The sequence below is a fragment of the Mustela nivalis genome (assembly GCF_964662115.1).
Source record: "Mustela nivalis genome assembly, chromosome: 7".
NCBI lineage: Eukaryota > Metazoa > Chordata > Mammalia > Carnivora > Mustelidae > Mustela > Mustela nivalis.
In genome coordinates, this window is record NC_139026.1 from 37,748,073 (window position 1) to 37,767,743 (window position 19,671).

General features: G+C 34.9%; 1 protein-coding gene across 2 annotated transcripts in view; it reads right to left on the minus strand.

Moving 5' to 3' along the window:
* Positions 1–19,671, minus strand: part of OTOGL (otogelin like) — a gene marked incomplete at its 5' end in the record, with an annotated part of 379,802 nt that overhangs the window by 47,785 nt on the left and 312,346 nt on the right. For both annotated transcript variants that reach the window (XM_082742761.1, XM_082742762.1), the window contains 6 exons: positions 3,515–3,541; positions 4,162–4,318; positions 5,180–5,296; positions 8,037–8,156; positions 10,427–10,576; positions 15,269–15,403. In XM_082742761.1, the coding sequence (XP_082598887.1) occupies positions 3,515–3,541; positions 4,162–4,318; positions 5,180–5,296; positions 8,037–8,156; positions 10,427–10,576; positions 15,269–15,403 (706 nt within the window). The remainder of the gene's footprint in view (positions 1–3,514; positions 3,542–4,161; positions 4,319–5,179; positions 5,297–8,036; positions 8,157–10,426; positions 10,577–15,268; positions 15,404–19,671) is intronic.

A 19,671-nucleotide genomic window follows, 5' to 3' on the forward strand; every position in this document is an offset into this window, starting at 1 on the left:
ATCAGAGGGTTATGTTTTTTTTTTTTTTTTTTTTTCTCTTTCAGGACTGAAGATCAGGTTTGGGGGAAGGGAGAAATTAGACTGGAGTCAAAAGTCTTTGAAGCAAAAAGGGGACCAAGAACCAAAATTTCCTTCATGAAGACCTAGAGAGGAGGCAAGGACTCAGGATAAGTTATCTTCAAGTGTTGACTCCTCCACGGACTGGAGATGCCTCACCAATGAGCACTTGGGGACCCTTACAAGCTGTGAGAGAAAGAGTTTTACCAAAAATTTGAACAACTTGAGTAGAGATGGAGACTTGAAGACAATTGCTCCCACCAAGATGGAACTGAGCAGATACAGTGGAGAACCTCTTCAAGAGCCCACAACACGGCCTCCCCATTGCTCTGACAAATACACACAATGCACAGTGTTTAAGAGCCCAAATCTACAAGAACCAAAGAAAGCTCTATCATTAGTCTCCACTATTTGCTGGCACACTTTCTAAGAAGGATAAGAGCAACATATACTTCCCAGATACAAATGTATTTCCTTTTATAAGCATGTTCGTTTGTACAAATAGGTAAACAATGTAGAAATTAGTAGGTAAGTATGTAAATCACAATGAGATATAATTCAAAATGAAGACATATAAAACTACAACTTGAGGGACTGAAGCACCCTCATGGACATTCGATACAAGAATAAGGGAAACGGGGGCGCCTGGGTGGCTCAGTAGGTTAAAGCCTCTGCCTTCAGCTCAGGTCATGATCTCAGGGTCCTGGGATCGAGCCCCGCATCGGGCTCTCTGCTCAGCGGGGAGCCTGCTTCCCTTCCCCTGTCTCTATGCCTACTTGTGATCTCTGTCTGTTGAATAAATAAATAAAATTCTTTTTTAAAAAATTTTTTTAAAAAAGAAGAAGGGAACTGAATTAGACAACCAAACAAAATCTTCTCTCGTCCAGAGCATGAGTTCTTTACTAACAGCAACCTGAAGAGATAATTTTCACCTGAAAAATCCATTTGTATAAAAATTGAAAGCTTCCGAATTGTCTCCCAGTTGATTGATATCTTGTATTTGGATACTCATGCATTTTCACTAGCAATTAAGGCAAAAGTCATTGACTTTATCATTAATTTTCTTTAGGGAGAGTATAATTTCACCACCTACTGAAAGTAATCATTTCCTTCAGTGATTATTTAACACAATATTAGGCATATCCTGGCTAATAAAATCACTCTGAGCTTAAAACTTGCACAACAATTTTTAGTGGAATATTGAAGTCCTTGTTCACTGACAGCAATCACAATAATAAAATCTTTGTATTTTTAGCAAATGCCATAAAAATGAATATGAAGATGTTACATATAGCCTTTGCATTAAAGATTACTGAAATAATATCAACAGCAACCTCTGAATTCTCTTACTTTTTTTTAAATTTTCCTCTTACGGAATCACAATTATTTACTTCTGCATTAGCTTGAAATATTAATAAGTATCTTGAAAACACAGTGCCTGGTATGTACTAAATAAAGGAAGAAATATATCAGTACTGAATATCCTAAGAAAACTAAGTAGGTTTAAAATATCTATAAAGTTAGTGGGGATGAAACCTATTAAAAATATTCATTTAAACAATTTTCTTTTTATAACTAGTATCAACAATCTCAATTCTATATTCCCCTTCAATCATCTATCTTCATTGCATTATTTTTGCAAACTTGTACTCTCCTTGTCCAGTTAATGCTTTTGCCTATTATTTTGATCATAGGAAACAGATTCCCCTGCCACTCCACTGAGTCAATCAGTGTCCCATGGAGGCTAAACGCCCCATGTTCGTCCTCTGAATATTATAGATGACACCAGGGGAAGTGGTTTGAAGAATCCTAGAACACATTAGAAAAAAGAACCATCACTAGTAGTGCAGCAGACTTGTTGAGAGAAAGCAAAATATATCAAGAAGCAAAAGGTAGAAATTCAATATTCATGGAAAATTCTGCTTTGGGATCCAAAGGACGACAGAAGAAATGCCAGAAAGCACAAAGGCACAGATGGAGATTTTTACAGCAGAACTGTGTGAGGCAAGCCTTCTTAAGTGAGGAAGTTACTGGAGCAATTTTTTTCAAACTGATGTCTGTGTACATTGATTAGAGCATGATCACAATGTGTGTTGATCTTTCTGAGTTTGGGGTTCGTTAACCATACTCAGGGCAGTGCAGCATGGAGGTCAAGCTCTTTGGTTCTGAATCAGATTGCTTACAAATCTCAGTTTACTACATTTTTGACCAAGTGACTTTGACCAAGTTATTTTAACCCCTCTGGTCCTCAGATTCCTCCTCTATAAAGTGTTAATAGTAATACCTTACAGGCATATTTTGAAGCTTAAATTATATGATATACATAAAGTAGTTAACAACAAAAGCTATTACTTTTAGGGAATCAGTTTCAATTTCAGCATGACATCCAAAGGATTGATGTAGAATGTGTTTGTGTGTGCGCACACGTACATGCACTCGCACGCACATGTGTGTGAACCTCTCAACAGGAGATATTTTTGGTTTATATTTTCTTTAACTACCACTGAATTTATTTTTAATGTTGGGCTTTTTTCCTCCATCAAACTTCCATAAATGTAACAGAAACAACCAAAAACTAAAATGTCAATTTTCTTTTTAATCCGTCATCTCTATTTCTCTAAAATTATCTGGCTTTCTTTGGGTATTTATAGCTGACAGATTTCTCCCTAGCTCAGTAAGGCACCAAAAATGCTTTTGATTAGTTGCTTGGGGTTTTTGTAATGGCCCAGTTTCCCTTTAACTATTACTCTAATTTATCCCATCATGAGTCCAGAATTTGTCCAGTCATGGACAAAATGAACACTGACCACTGTCCTGGATCATCTTACTTGTTTGAATTAGGTTTAAGTGGCTACGCCTTCCTCAATAAGCAGGTTTGATAATAAAGCAGGCTCTAATTCTGCCATTATCTGGCATTTTCACTGAGGATGTGATACTCTGTTTCTTCTTATGTCAATTTCTTAGTTTTAGGTAGCGCCTCCTCTTATTACCATTAAATCAATAAATTCTCATTCTGATAATATGTAATTATTTTTGCCTTCAATGATGGCAAAATAAATTCCTTACATGCTTATCATCATACTAATTGATATCTATGACATAATGTTTGACTAATGTTTATATTTATACAAAATGGTAAAAGATAAGCATTTGGTATATGTCTTTCATCCTTTTTGCCTAAAAAATTAGCTATCTCCACTCATTAATTTATTCATGTCATACAAAAAACATTTATTGAGGGCCTCCTAAATGCCGAAAACTTAGTTACACACTTTTTATTTTACAGGAAATAAATTTTAACTCAAATACTTAGAAATTTAGATAAATTTTATAAAGTAAAGCTGTTCATTGAGTTATGTACTGAATTATAAACTATTGTTCCCACATTGTTTACTTACTCTGAAAATACATCCCACAGAGTGGTTATAGTAATAATCGTTATTGAAATATCACATACCTTCATTGTAATATTCACAGTCAAGAGCTAAAAAAAATAAAAGAATAAATATTAAACTCTTTAAAGGTCTAACCCCTTATCTGAAGGTATGCAAAATATTGCTGTATGTTTATCCATGACCAAGTGAAAGAACACAGAATGACATCATTATTTAGGAACTTCCTCTGAGCAAAGAGGATTCTTTAAGAGTGATGTGTTGAAAAATTAAATTTTGTAAGATTATAAGTAGACAAATGTATCTGCCTACTTAGAAATGGGAACTCAAAGTGTTAAAATCTTTAGATGACTTGCCATCTACATAAGTAAACGAAAAGTTTAAAGACTCAAATCTGTTTCTTATAATCAGAACAGGGAAATTTCACAGCCGTAAGGGCAATGAAGTCATAAACAATTTGAGGGTGGTATACAATTTATAGTTCGAATGTCAACCTGACAACAGTCAAACAGAATAGAAAATTTTACCTTGATGTTTAATTTTATAAACCCTTTAGCTGTACTACAGTTTATCTGCATTGTCAAAGGAATAGAAAGTTTAGTTATCTTAAATTCTGTTTGCATGAATTGCATGGTATTCGTTCTGTGATAGGACAAATTAATCTCTTTATAAGTTTCCAACCTGGTGATGATGTTCTCACTAGGGTACTCACAACAAACAGTGGATGACCTCCAGTGAACAGATACCCCTTCCTGACAACATTTGTATGCGTAAGCTGCCACGCTGGTGCATAAACATTCACAGTCCCCACCAAGATTACAGTTACACGTGTCTTCATGGCAGTTTTTGGCAAAAGAAGTAACATCGATCTGAAAATGAAATGAAAATGAGTTCATTTCAATAAGTACGAACCACAACTGATTCAAATTCAAACTTCTAAAAGAAAACAAACTGGTAGGTTTTCAAAATTTGGTATTATCAACTTAACACTGCCACCTAGAGTTCTCAACGTCTCAAACCTCTATAGGGACCAAAGGAGAAAGGAATTTATTAGGCAAATGTAAAATCAAAGAACCAGCAAAACAGATAATGGGTCTTACAAAAAATGTGATTTCAGTAACTTCAATATAATCATATTTTGATATTTTGTACAATCTCATTGTTTATTAGCATATTCACATGGAATGAAAAGAATGTTCTATCACCAATTGTACTTTTAGTGATTTTTATGAATACCTGAAGCAATTTTCTTAAACTATGGAGGCTTAAAATTATTATGTTGGGAAGGCATTTAAAAATTTAAATTACTCCATCTTGGCATATGCTTTTAAGACCCTTTTAAATGTGCCACTACTAATACTTTTAAACTATACATTGGGTTGAGGAGAAGATGCCATGCAGCAATGTTCTCTAAATAAAAACAAAATTTTTGGCTTTGACCAATCACTTCTGGCTTTGAGGATGTATTAAAATGCTTCATGAAGTAGAACAGAGTATTACAATAAATATGTACAAATGTATGCTGTTAAATAAGATGAATTGAGGGAGAAAGTAAATCAACTAAATGCATCACTTCTACCAACAAACTACCAAATTTCTCTTCCCGACAATGGTTAGATAGTCCACCCAAAAAGCCAACAGTTGGTTAAATTCTTTGTCCCGTTCATCTCAGTATCACAGCTACAGCAATACCCATGTAAATATGAAAGTTTTGTAAAGTATTCATTTACCACATTGCGACAAGGAGCAAAAACATCGCTGTACAAAATGGAGCACTCTTTCTTGGCATAAGGAAATTTGTTTTGATGTGCCTCACAGGGTTTAAATAATTCACTTGGGGTTTCACACTGTTGAAGAGAAATAAGGGAGAAGAGAGAGTTTTCAAAGGGGTGACTTCTGAGGCTGAAATCAGAGTAAACTATTCTGACTCCGGCATTACAATCACATCTCATATATTCTGGTTCCTTTAGTCAAGTTTTACCTAAAGCATCTGTGTTCAGCCAACTCAATAGTATGTATTACTTTTCGAAAACAATTAAACATACTATTAAAATTCTGGCGATATTAGAGAGTAGAGGTAAATGGTTTTAAATTTGTCTCAAATGCGGTCATTAAAAAATTATGTGAGCAATTGATTCTCTTTCCTTTCATTTTCAGCTCATTCATTTCCATCGAAGTCATCCTCTGAGGAGTTGTACATGTTCACGTGTCTCTAGGCTCACATCCCACGTACTCAGCAACTTGGTCTCTGCCTCTTCTAATCCACCTCCCCGAAACTGCCCTGAAAATGTCATCAGTGATCTCTTCATTAGAGTTGCCTAAATATAAAGGCAATGCTTCAGTCTTCATCTCACCTGACCTTTCACTACCTTTGACTCTACTTACTACTTTGCCCTTCTTAAATGTCTCTCCACATTTATTTCTTGTGATACCAGTTTCTTCTGAGTTTCTTCCTAATTCAATGGCTGCTACTTCCCCATTCTTCTGCCCCTCCCTTCTGTGCAAAGCTTGATCCTCAAACCTCTTATTTTTCTCATTTTGTACACTTCTTACGGCTTCAACAACCTGCATATTCTAGTAACTGCCAAATCTGTATTTCCAGCCCAAATATCTTTCCTGAATCTCAAAACTGGACATCTCCACATAAATTTCACTGTAGCCTCTCTCTCAATGCATCCTAGCCTGTTCTTATCTCTACACAGTTGTCCTGGCCCACTTTCCTCCACTATCCTATCTCCTCTCCTTTTTGCCCTTCCTCAGGGAAGAGTATCAGCAACTACCCAACAAGTAAGAAAGCTATGAGACCTTATTGAATTCTCCAGATTCTCCTAAATGCAACCTTTCAACAGATGCTGATGATTTTAATCTTTAATGCCTCTGAAATTTGTATAGTTTTCTAAATCTTCACTGACTTAACATTACCAGCTGGATTATAAGAGCCTCCTAACTACTTTAGGGCCTTAGATCCTAGCACTCATAGCTTGCAGCTCTATACTTTGCATTCCAGCCACTGACAACTTCCAACTCCCCAGAGCTGCCATGTTGAATTTTTTGAAATTCCCATTACACACCCGTCTTCCTGCACCTTCTAATGGACCATTCCCTCCTTTGATGCTACACTGTTTGTCAACATCTTCACTTTTCTAGTTCCTGTGTCTTATAGGATTCAGCCCAATGGCACCTTCTTTGGGAAACCTTTGACTGTAATGAAGCCAATGCTTTGTTCACCTCTATCAAAGCACCTATTTCATATTTCCATTCGTAATTTTTCTAGCTCAACTACCAATCTAGACTCTAAATTCCTAATAACAGAGGTTGTGTTTTAATCCTATTATGGGTTCATATAACCTGGAAAACATCAAAGCACTAAATTAAACTTATCAATTGAAAATGCTTTAAAAAATTTTTTTTAGTTTTGGCCATTAAGTATGAATAAGAAAACACATTATAGTGAGTATAAAATTCTTTTATTACTCCAAATATTTAATTATTATTATAAATTGGTTATTCCTTAATTCATTTTAAATGGACAAATATAAGATAATTTCTTCGAAGACTTATAAGTGCTACAAGATATATGACAGCCATAATAAAAAGGATTTTGTATCTATGAAGTAGATAGTTCATATAATAAATAAAATATTTGTACTTTTCAGCTTGGGCCACATTCAAATATGCTGCTGAATTTTACTGAATTAGGTGAGTGCTTTATCCTAGACCCCTTTTATGTTTTTAAAGAAATTTAGATATACTAGGTAAACTAGGTAAAGAGGAAGGCAAATTAACCAAATAGTAACAAATCAGAAAGCTGTAGTTATGGATACCACTTTCAGCTAGAAAGAAAAGTAGGCTAAAAAGAAAAAGGAGAAGAAAAGAGTGCTAATTTCTAATTCGATTCTGTTTTCTGAGTTAGTTCAGCATTTCTCAAAGTGTGGCCGGCCCACAGGACACTATTTCTTTGACAACTAATACATAAAAGCAGGTTCTGTGTCAATAAGTTGGTAAACACTTCAGATTTATTCCTCCCTTGGAAGCTTATAATTACTCAAGAAATCCTTCAAAAAAGAAATATGTCTAACTTACTTTATTCAAATTGCTCCCAGAGGCAGCAGACCACAAATCCATTCCCTACCGATCCCCACCCCACACAACCATGCCTGGAGAACAAATGGTGAGAAATTCTGCCTTCATTTTCTCATTGCTTTGAGTTGGCAAAAGTTATATTATTAGAAATATAAGTATGTTGATAAAGCATTTGCTATGGAAGGAAAAACCTGAGATTAAAAGACATGAATTTAAATGTCATCTCTGCTTCTTTCTGGACATTCAATATTAAGCAAGTCATTAAACCTTCCTGAGCCTCAATTTCTTCATCTGTCATATAGAGATAACACCCTTTACATTACAAGATTGTCACAAGCTTTACAGAAGGTAAATGTGAAAGTAATTTGTCAGTTATGAATTACTATACAAATATGACATAAAGTAGTATTACCTAAATAAATTTTCCTGTAAAAAAAAGTGATTAAGTGAATAAATATATCAAAAAATATTTGTTGAGTTCTATAATACATATATTCTGCTTACCTGCCCTAATGCCCAACTATCTCCAAATACTTGGGCATTTCTTACTTCTAAGTTATTGGAAGTGGTCATATCATTTGAAGTACATTTGTCAAAGTTTCCACATAATCCTGATAGTTTGTTCTAAAGTGAAAAAAAATCATGAAATATGAAATATTCTATTTTCACATCAACATTTAAGGTCTCATTCACTAAAAATCTAAAATAGATCTAAAATAGACATTTTAGAATTTCCACAATTATATAAATATGTTAAGATAATTTCATATCTATTTAATTATATTTAAGTTATTTTAAATTCTTAATGATGTTTCGCCATCTCCCAAATTTTATCTAGTCACACTTACCATTGTCTTAGCACTGATACAAGTAATAATATAAGTAACTTGGAGAAGTATAATACAGACACTATAATATGTATGTGTATGTATACATATATATTCTGTATATATTCATATACATATATGTTTTAATGATGAAAAACCCACCTCCGAATATGCTTAAGGTTCTGTAACACTATAAATGTTGAAACAATAAGAATAATAAATTTTTCTCTAGGTCATACTCTGAAAAGCCGAAACATTCAAAACATAACTTCTAAAAGAAAAAGTTAACTTTTTAATATTCATGTATCATGCCACTAGGAGACACAATAAATAAAAACCACATCTTATTTCACAATTATAAAGGTTGTTATAGGTTATGAAAGGTACCATATGAAGGTTACTGAAAGTGCCATATGAAGTAATCATATTAACATTACCCATTGCATTTTCTCAAATAATGTGAAATGCTTTACTTTTAGAGGAGGAAGATAAACCAAAAGTACAAAGAAGAATACTCTTCTTAAAACAATGGAAATCCACCCTTAAAACAATGAAATTAAACAAACTGAAGGTTTTCTTCATATAGTGAGAAATGGACCGTAGCCCTTAGCTGATAAAATAGGCTGCCCAGGTCTCCAGCAAAGCTGATAATAACCCTGGGATTGCAACTGTCATGACCACTGTGTATCATTGTGCCTCTTTCTCAGAAGCCACAATAACTCTGCAAGACAATGGCCACTTCCTCCATGATCACCCAACAATTTAAGGCAGCAGTAAAGGGGGAGATGTAGAAGAATAACTGATTAAATCACTTTCAAAAAGTAAAGAAGAGAGGATATGTAATAAAGGATGGCAGAAAAACATGGTTGAAGATGTATGGTAGTAACTAACTTGTTTCATTTGCATCAAAGAAATGCAGGAAGCCAGCAAACCCTAGTAATAGATTTATGGGCTTTATCTCACTTGAGGTTGAAAGAAAATGACTTTAATATACAATAATATCTTAAATTTACAACATATTAAAATCTTTAAAACTATGTAACTTTTCCACAGTCCAATAAGAATATGTTGTTACTATCCCAATTTTTCCCTAACTTGCCACACATTATATCCATGAGTCTGAACTTCAATTTCAGATAAACTGGATTTTTAAAATGTATTGTTTTAAAAATAATCTCATATATAAATTTAAATTATATATAAATCATATATAAATTTAAATCTCATATATAAATTTAACAAGATTTATATTATTTAAAATAATAATCATACTTAATATTTATACATTTAACAGAAAATAATATTAAAACAATTTAAAATGGAAATTGCTTTTTAACCAGCCCAGAGCGAATTTTCGAACATGAATAAATAAAACAAATTAGTACATCCATACAATGGTATACTATTCAACAGTATAAAGGAAAACACTATTAATTCATCCAACAGTATGGATGAACCTTAAATGTATTTTGTGAAGTCAAAGAAGCCAGACCCAACAGGTAGCATAAAGGCAAAACTATAGAGTTGAAGAATAGATCAGTAAAGGATGACAATAATGGGGCAACATGGGAGAAATCGGGAGTAGAGAGGTCTGTTCTATATAGAAACTCTAGTGAGAGATTAAAAAAACCTCCATGCATTTGTTAAAATCCATAGAACTCTAGACCATAACTTTTTTTTTTTTTACAAATGTACTGTATGCAAACTTAAAAAAAATCCAGAATGTGGAGGAAAAGATGGAGTGCAGAATGTAATAAACAAATAAATAAATCTAACAGTATGACAAACATCACGTAACCACGCTGAAAGGGATGGGAAGAAAGAAGTTGACCTAAGTAACTTCGGAAAATGGTTACTCCAAGGTTAAAGTAAAAAAGAACTGTATGCAACACTGTACTCTAATTGGTAAGAGTTTTCTTCACTGGGCTATGAGTTAGTAATTCTGATAATATAACTTGTTTCTTAAAGAAAATGTCAATTGTTTTATTTCCATAAAATATCTAAAGGTAAATGTAACTTCATTTCTTACATTTCATTTCGATTGGCCTAACAAATAGGTTAACCTACCTTCCACCGGGGTCCAACTTTGATATGAATGGTTGTCTTTTTATCCCAAAGAATAGTGATATCATTTTCTGGAAAGTATATTGCTATGTAGTACCCTGCCTTCCAAAGCTGGTACGTAGGCTTATTTTCCAGAAAAAAACCTGATCGTTTCTTAAAAAAAAAAAAAAAAAAAAAGGAAGAAGGAAAGAAAGAGAAAAATGAATTATTTGTTCATTAACCAAAGTGTAAACATTAATTAGTATCTACCAATGAGTATCTACGTACAAGTATTTTTGGTTGGCTCCATAGCAAAAGACAAAACAAATGCATAAAATATGCATAAAATAGGAAATACATAAATTGGTAATGAGACATAATCTGATAGATGGGCTCAATATGGATAAATAAGCAAAAGTATTTCTGCTATAGAAAAGAGCGTAAACAAAAGCATGAGCATAGAGTACATTAAGGGTAAGGGGTTATATCTGCTAACTCAAATTCTATGCTGATGATAATTCATATGATTAAGTACCAAAAATATATTATATACAGATAGATTAATAGATCTATAGGTAGATAAATAGATACATCTACATATATAGGTATATATGTATATATATATATATATATCTACAGATAGATAGATGCATCTATATCTGTATCCATATTTATATCTATCTATATTGAGGGAGAGAGAGAGAGAGCGAAAGAGAAAGGGGAAATGGATTTCTATTAAAGGGACCTGGAGAGGCTTCTTGCAAGGAGTGGGATAATGAACGGATCTGTAAGAGACCATACACAAGAAAGTATACAGAGCTGGAAATGAGAATGGAGAAGAAATCATTCCAAACAAAAGTAATAGCTTGAATAGAGACTTAGGGGCAAGAAAATTCAAAATCTGTTCAGAGGTAAGGAGAGCACCAAAAGGCTCGAACATGGGTTTCATGAGAAGCATAGTAAGAGACCCTTTTGCAGCCAAGTTGTCCATACAGTCAAAGGCTGCTATTCTATGTGCAAAATGCATTCAGTAAGAGCTTCTGAATAGGAAAGTGATGGACCATGCTTATAGTAAAGGAAGATAATTTGTAGGCTATTAATAACAACCTTAGAGAGAAACTGGAGATGGAAACAGTTGGGAAAATTAAGAACACTTTAGCCTAAAGAACAAATATTCAGCATTCCTTATGAACAGAGGCTATACCCTGTAAAAGATCCCATTAAATCTGACATTGTAATTAACTCATATAATAACTTTAAAAATATTAAAATCAAATTAAATCAAAGAAAGTAAAGCAAATTCAGGCAGATGCAAAATAAAAAATTGTGAAGTGGATATACTATCCTTTGATTATAGAATAACAAAGTCAGAGTTTGGAAATACTATTTTAGAAACATTCCTTAGGGCAAGGTAAATAAACTTTGTCACACCCATAAAGAGTTTTCTAGAACAAGCTCAAACTTACAAGGGCTCAATATGTTATATGGAACAGTGTATATTGTATAAGCATGCACATGGATAATGGATTTCCTTAACCTCTTTTCCTTCTCCTCCCAGGTGCCAAGTTGGAGGTATGGGGCAAGGACCTGGGTGCCTAGGAGAGTCTTCACACAACCTGGGAGCATCCTTGTTCCTGAGTGAGCAAGGCCTTAAATAATAAAGAAAAAAGAACCATGCACACACCATGACAGGTCAAAAGAGACAGTAAAACAAAGGGAGAAAGAATAATTCCTGCTTGAACAAGAGGCATCACATTATCATTCTTTACTAGGCCCACCCAATGTGTAGCCTGGCCTGACCCCAAGTCACTCTCTGCCATAGAATCTATTTTTATTGTTTTGATTATACTTTTCAGTACCTTTCTATTATATGATTTTTCTTCCGTTTTATTATCTGCCTTCTCCCCACCTGAATGTTAGCTCATTGAAAGAGGTACTTTATCAAGTTTATAACAGTATCCTCGGCTTCTGGATCAAGGTGTGATGTATAGATGTGTAAAACCTTCCTCCAACAGCCCATTCACGGCTCTTACCTTACGGCTTGATCAGCAAGAATTAAAGCAAGTAAGCAGAATATTGGTGGCCTATAGCTCCTTTCAATCCATAAGATGCTTTTTTGTGTATTTTCCTATTAAAGTTCTCTTGGACTGGTTGACCTATCTTTAGAGTCTAAAAATAATTTTTGGATAAGGCAGGCAGCTTATCATTAGACTTCTTAAGGTTGTTGCTACATCCGTTTTCCTGATGTAAAAGATATCTTTTCTATTTGCCCGTAGAGGTAAAAATCCTTCATTTTTACTAAACAGGGGAGTTTAAGACAAGAAAAACAGTTCTCTTTGGTCAAAAGGAGATAGTGTGCTTCTTTCTTTTCAGATTAAGAAGTAGAGATGCTTTCCATTAGAAAAAGGAGGGTGTTGTGAATTGCCCAAATCTAGACCTCTACTTCAGATGAGAATTGTAGCACTTTCAACAAACTCCAATGATGTTAGAAAGATAAGTTATAAAGGTGGAGACTGAAAATATTTAAAGTGCCACTTAAATAAATTTATAAAACATTTATATCTTAACATGTTTGATGAAACAAAATTGTGTTTATTGAAAGAATAACATTTTTTTTCTTCCCCTCAATGAGCAATCCATCTGCCAAAAATAGTGGTACTTATTTTCACTTCTGATGTTCAAGAGAAAATATTAGCAAGGTACTTGTTAGGGTCAAAGTATTTTTATGACTTTCCTTTATCTTACTTCATACTTCGCAACTGACATGAAGATTCATCTACGCCTGCATACAGGTGAACACTGGAAGTTGAAAGTTACACTGAACTGTAATTACCACTTCAAAAATGTGTCAAATTGTTTCTGCAAGAGCATTTACTATTTTCTCTTCAGGTTTTTTTCTTAAAAAATACATACATATATATATATAAATATATATATATATGCACCTGGGTGGCTCAGTGGGTTAAAGCCTCTGCCTTCGGCTCAGGTCATGATCCCAGGGTCCTGGGATGGAGACCCGCATCGGGCTCTCTGCTCAGAAGGGAGCCTGCTTCCTCCTCTCTCTCTGCCTGCCTCTCTGCCGACTTCTGATCTCTGTCAAGTAAATAAATAAAATATTAAAAAAAAAGATTCAGTTCCAATCGTTTAATACAAAGCATATCTTCTGAGCCTTCCAAATATAAGGAGGGTGAAAGAGAGGAAGAAAGTCATTTCTTGAAATCCATTATCTCATTTAAACATCATATGAACCTATGAAGTAGATTCTTTTTTTTTTTTTTAAGATTTTATTTATTTATTTGACAGACAGAGATCACAAGTAGGCAGAGAGGCAGGCAGAGAGAGAGAGGAGGAAGCAGGCTCCCCACTGAGCAGAGAGCCCAACACGGGGCTCGATCCCAGGACCATGGGATCATGACCCAAGCCGAAGGCAGCGGCTTAACCACTGAGCCACCCAGGCGCCCCTGAAGTAGATTCTATCATCATTCCAAATTTACAATTGAGAAATCTGCAGCTTAAATAGGTGAGGGAAACTTGCCCAAAGTGACACAACCAGCAAGTGACAGAGCAGGGGTTCTAGGTGAGCACTGACTGACTCCAAAGTCTACACCCTTAACAACTACCCTAAACATCCAATGTTGGCTTCTTCTTGGGGACTCCCATACTGTCCTACACACACTTTGGCCATAGCACATTCCATGGCGTATTCTTGTTTATTTGAATGTCTCCCACCCCTGAGTATAATTCCTGAAAGATAAGCACAGTGTCTTTTCACTGTTTTAGTCCCAATAATTAATAGAGATTTTGGGAAATTGTAGATGAATGAATGAATGGATGAATGAATTAAATGTTTTCATTCTTTCAAATTGGGCAGGCTCCAAGAATACAGGAATAAATAAGGGAGAGAGCAGTCCTACTTCTCACAAAACTCTTAGACAAATGGACAGAAGACAGACAATCACACAAGAAATCTCACTAATGTATGCTATGTGTCCTAACAGGGCGCTTGAAGGTATGAAGAGGAGCTCCTGAAGGACTTACGATGAGACCTATCATAGAAGAATAAGTTAAAGAAAAGGCAGATCCAGGCAGGAGCAAATGACATTCACGAAGAAACAGAGGTGAGAGAAAGAATAGGCCATCAAAAGAACTAATGAAAACTCTGACTTCTGTAACATGGGCTCAAAGCAAAAAGTAAGGAGATGTGAGGCAGGAGAGGTGATGATGGTCAGACTGGTAAAGACTTATCAGAGAACTGGGAAGTCATCTGAGAGTTTTGAAGCACTACACTGATGGAAGATTAGATCCCCATTTTAGGGGAAAAAAGCTGCCCTGGCTGCAGTATGGCAGGGTAAGAGGAGAGGAACTAACTCGGGAAGCCAAGCATCCAGTGTAGATGGAACTGGAGATGGAGATGCTAGGGCCAGCATGGTACCATGGGTTTGAAGAAAAGAGGAAAGAACTGGAATATGGAGAAGTGAAACATAAACAAAAGGGACCAGGGTGCCCGGGTGCCTCAGTCAATTAAGCATCTGCCTTTGGCTCAGGTCATGATCGCAGGGTCCTGGGATCCAGCCCAGCAACCTTCTCCCTGCTCAGCGAGGAGTCAGCTTCTCCTTCTCCCTCTGCCACTCTCCTCTCTCCACTCTTTCTCTCACTCTCACTCTCTCTTTCAAATAAATGTATAAGTCTTTAAAAAAGTAAGTCAAAGAGACAAGTCACGTATGATTTATTGACACCACATAAAACAACAAAGAAAACCTGAATCTAGTCATCACTTGCAGAGAAAAGTTCTCTGAATTGTTTCTATTTTGTTTTCAGTATTCTCGGGACAAGATAAAATGATCCTAAAAGAAATAGTTTACTCACTTGTTTGTAAGGAGTATCATTCAGGTAAATTTCAGTGTCCCCAACCGAGATCAAAACACTTTTGGAACAAACAATATCGTTGTCAAAGCATTTCTTGTTCTGGGCAATGACAGATAGATCTGAATCATCTACACTCTGAAATGTCAAAAATAATGCATTAATAAATAAATAAATGTATAATTAACAAATAAATGTATATTATGTGTTATTATTAGTTATTTTTTATAAACCTTTTTTGTAACAAACCTTAAAGAAAACTAAGATCAGCAATAGTTTGTATTGAAATTAAAATACAGATTATCTCAAAAATATTAAATAAAAGAAATACAGCTTATCTCTAAAATTCAAATCATTTTTATCTAATAATGTAAAATAAATTCATAAAAATATACCAAAGCAATTCAATATTTAAACATTTATCTTCAATAACTTCTATTAAAATTTTGTTTTAACAATTTTTTTTATTTCATTATTATAGCTCCAATGTATTGACCAGTTTCTTTTCAACAAATACCCAAGGCATGTCACTTAGGGGAATTTTAAAAGACATATTTTCATTTTAGGTAACATCTTTTGTTGTATTTTCAAAAGTTTTCTGGCTAAATAATTATCTGCCTACAGGCTCAAACTCAAATTGACACAAAATTTTGGCAGTGTTAGTGAATATAATAACACATATCATTTGAGGGCTTCCTTTGAACATTGCATATGATATTTAATTTTTAAGATAATTTTTAAGTTAAATATTATCTCCACTTGACAGCGCAGGAAGTGAAGTGAAGTAGGATTAACTGATTGTCCAAGGTCACTTGGTTAAATAAGAGCAGAGACAAAGTTCCAAATCCTAATCTTGTCTTGTTATTGTTGTTATGGTACTTGCAGAGAAATTAGGAAGTGTTTAGCAATGATTGAGCAGAGAAGTCAATCGTTAAGTTATAGGGAGTTCTTCATTTGGGAGAATGTTATTTAGCCCTGTACACTCTGCACTGGACCCCCTCCACCCGCACCCCCACCTTCCTGCAGCCACTCCCAACTGCACCTGCTAAGAGCACATTCTCTGAATCGGGGTTTCTTTTTTTGCTATCAGTTTCCTCAGGTGGGCTTCTGTGGCTCTACAGACCCTGGAAATTCATCGCAAAATGTTTTTTGATGATCTGTATTTTTCTAAGAAGAAAGTCCATGGTTTTCATTAGATTTTTGAAGTGGTCCTTATCCCTCCAAAAGTTAAAAGACACACTGCTCTAAGAGGGCTTTCACTAACTTGTGGAAGGTGAGGATTTCAACAGAGAGAACTTTCTTTGAACTCTATGTTCAATTTTCAAAGGCCCACACATTTCCTGAATTCTTTTCATTTTTAGGTATACAGGTCAGTGTTTATTTTCAAAGTGAAAAAGTCTTTAAATATCTGCAAATCATACATGTCTTATAAATTCTCTCCACTTAGTTTTTCATATCACCAGCAATATGAACACTGGCTCAATATTTCTTTTGGTTTGGCCAAATTCTTTCTGTCTTATAAGTAATTATTATAGCCTAGTGCCAAGAGGATAGGTTTTCAATGAATGGTGTTGACAAAGTAATTAATGTGTCCCTCTGTGACCCATTTTTCCTTCCTTCCTGCATAAGAACTGAAAGCTTTTACTTCTTCTTAAACAATCATTTTGCAAAGCATTGCCCCAATTTTGAAAAGGGAATAATAAAGATCATTAAGATGATTATGGCATTGTACTACTCAAAAAAATCATGCCACATTTTGTGCCTTTATGAATGATTTTCAAAGAAAAAATATATAATTCAGGGTTTGGTTTTGTTCTTCCTTTTGAGAAATGTTGTTTAGATTAAGGGATGTGAAAAGCCAGCTGAAAGGCTTTCTATTACCATTACATTTCTATTGTTATTAATTAAAGTTCCTCGGTGTTAGATTAGTCTTTATATTAAACTCAGAAATGCCACAAAATATTCTATATTGTATAGTCTGCCTTGTAATATCATGTTATTGCTGACAGTAACTTGAAAAAATATCAATTCCTAAGAGTCACATTTCTATAATTTTCATTTCTATTGTATTTCAAGTTAATATGAGGTTTGGAGATAATGCTACAGAGTTGCTAAGCAACATAAGTAATGATTATAAAGCTAGAGGGAAAAGGTCAACATCAGTGTACCACATGGATTCCTCAAACCCTTTATTCTGAGGTACTGCAAACATTTATGGAAAATATTCTCCCAAGTGATTCTAAAACAAAATGTCAGCACCTCTCAAGGTAGAATATTATTTTACTCGAATGTCAGTCAATCTAAGCACCTGTCATAGCCCCTACCCTTTTAAGGGTAAGTATCCCACACAAAGTCCTTGTTAATACAGTAGCCTCAGGAAGCCATGTTTTAGGTCCCAAAGCAGTACATTCACCAATGGGTCAAAAGAGTTCTGCTGGGTTTTTTTTTTTTGTTTTTGTTTTTATATGAAAGAGATTTATTGGGGAGATGTGTTGAACTTTAAAGGGGCAAAGTAGGCAGAATCTGACACCTGTGATGGGGAAAGAGTAAAAAGGAGGACTGGGTAGGAAGAGTCTTTAACAGCAGCACTGTACCAACAAAATTCTGGGGAGGCTAATGGGGCGTCCTTGACCCAATGTCACCCATCAGGGGAGTGGGCCAGCATACTCATTTACTGCAGCCCCCCCATACTCATTCGTTGGCTAAGAACAGCTGGGGGAAGTGTGGCTTCAGCAGAAACCTAGTGGAGGATTCTGTGAGGTAACACCTGAGGTTCTCAGTCAACTCTGCTTCCCATAAAAGGAGATCTGAATGATGCATTTCCATTGCTGCTACATCAGTTGTTGGTAGTCTTCAGGTTTTTTTTTTTTTCTTTAGTCTTTGGTGGATATAAAGACCATAAATGCTTTCATGCCACCAAATTTTATCTCTATATTTGACAGTGGTCATGAAACCTGTCATGAAGTTAATAATATGTGGCTTTAAAATCAATACAGCATCTTTTACATTTCCAATTGCATATTGGGTAGGTTCTGTGCCTCTGGGTCCACCTTTTTCTTTAGTAACAGGATTAACATAATCTGGAAATTTTGTCAATAGTACTTTCTCTAAATTAGAATCTTCTGGTGCATCAAAATGACCTTCTGGTTACTGTGGCTTCTTATGAGATTGCTTGAGAACTCATTCTCCTCACACAATGACACAGAAGAGGTGATCTTGCTGGGATGCAGCTAAGCCACTGAGCTAGACTGATACAGTCATGGTGCCAACTCGAGCCAATGGAATTTAATGAAAGCATGAAAAGACAACTCTTGCCTATTAGATTATCTCTCATGCTTGAACTGGAAAATGATGGGTTTTTTAAAAGTTTTTTGTAGTAAGATTTGAAGGTAAATAGAAAGAGGATAAAAGGTAGAAGGCTGCTGAACAGAAGAGAGCAAGCTTAAAATATAAGGAAGCAGAAACAATGATTGAACTGATGCAAAGATAAAAAATACAGAAAAGAGAGTTATATAAGCAAGCCTGAGAAAGAAGAGAGTAGAGCAATCACACAGAAATTGTCCCTGTGGCATGAATGACAACAAAACATCCATGAACTCCTGCTGCTTGGGAGGCAAAACCAGCCTTCAGCTGTCACCTTTGTGAGGTGTATAGTCTTGTTCAAAAATTTCCTTGGGATGGTATTTCCCTTGGGGTTTTACACGAGGATTACCACAGGACACACTACTGTTGGTTCCCTGAAACAGCAGGTGCTTAACCAGGATGCCATGAGAAGAAAACCATCCTGAGGTGTTTCATTACCAAGGAACTCTGCCTGAAAATACACTGAAAAAAAGGTGGGTTATAATGGGCTGAAATACTCCAGTACCAATTCCTACCCCTTCCATGAAACTTTGCTGCTTATTCTTTCTCTAGTCAAAATTAGTTACATTCCCACAAGAAAGTTTTCATTTATCCCAGCCTGCTAGCTTTTTGTTTATTAATGACTCCCCTAAACATAAAACAATTGAGGGTAAGCTAATGTCTTTAATAATTGTACCCTTAACAGCTCCTAGCACAGAGTGTACATTTAAATACAAAAGAAAGAAGAAAGAAAGAAAGAAAGAAAGAAAGAAAGAAAGAAAGAAAGAAAGAAAAGGAAGGAAGTAAGAAGGAAAGAAAGAAAAAAAGGAAGGAAGGAAGGAAGGGAAAGAGAAAGAAAAAAAGGTACAAAAATAATTACTGGAAAACCTATGCTATCATTGTACTACTGAATGTTTTAGAAGGTTTAATATAAAGGGTGTATTATCTAAGTAGGTAAACTATTACAATGCAAAGTAAATATTGAACCTTAATATCTAAGATTAATAATGGAGATCAAACTTATGGATAAAATATCACAATCATCTTCCCTGAAATTTTTAATA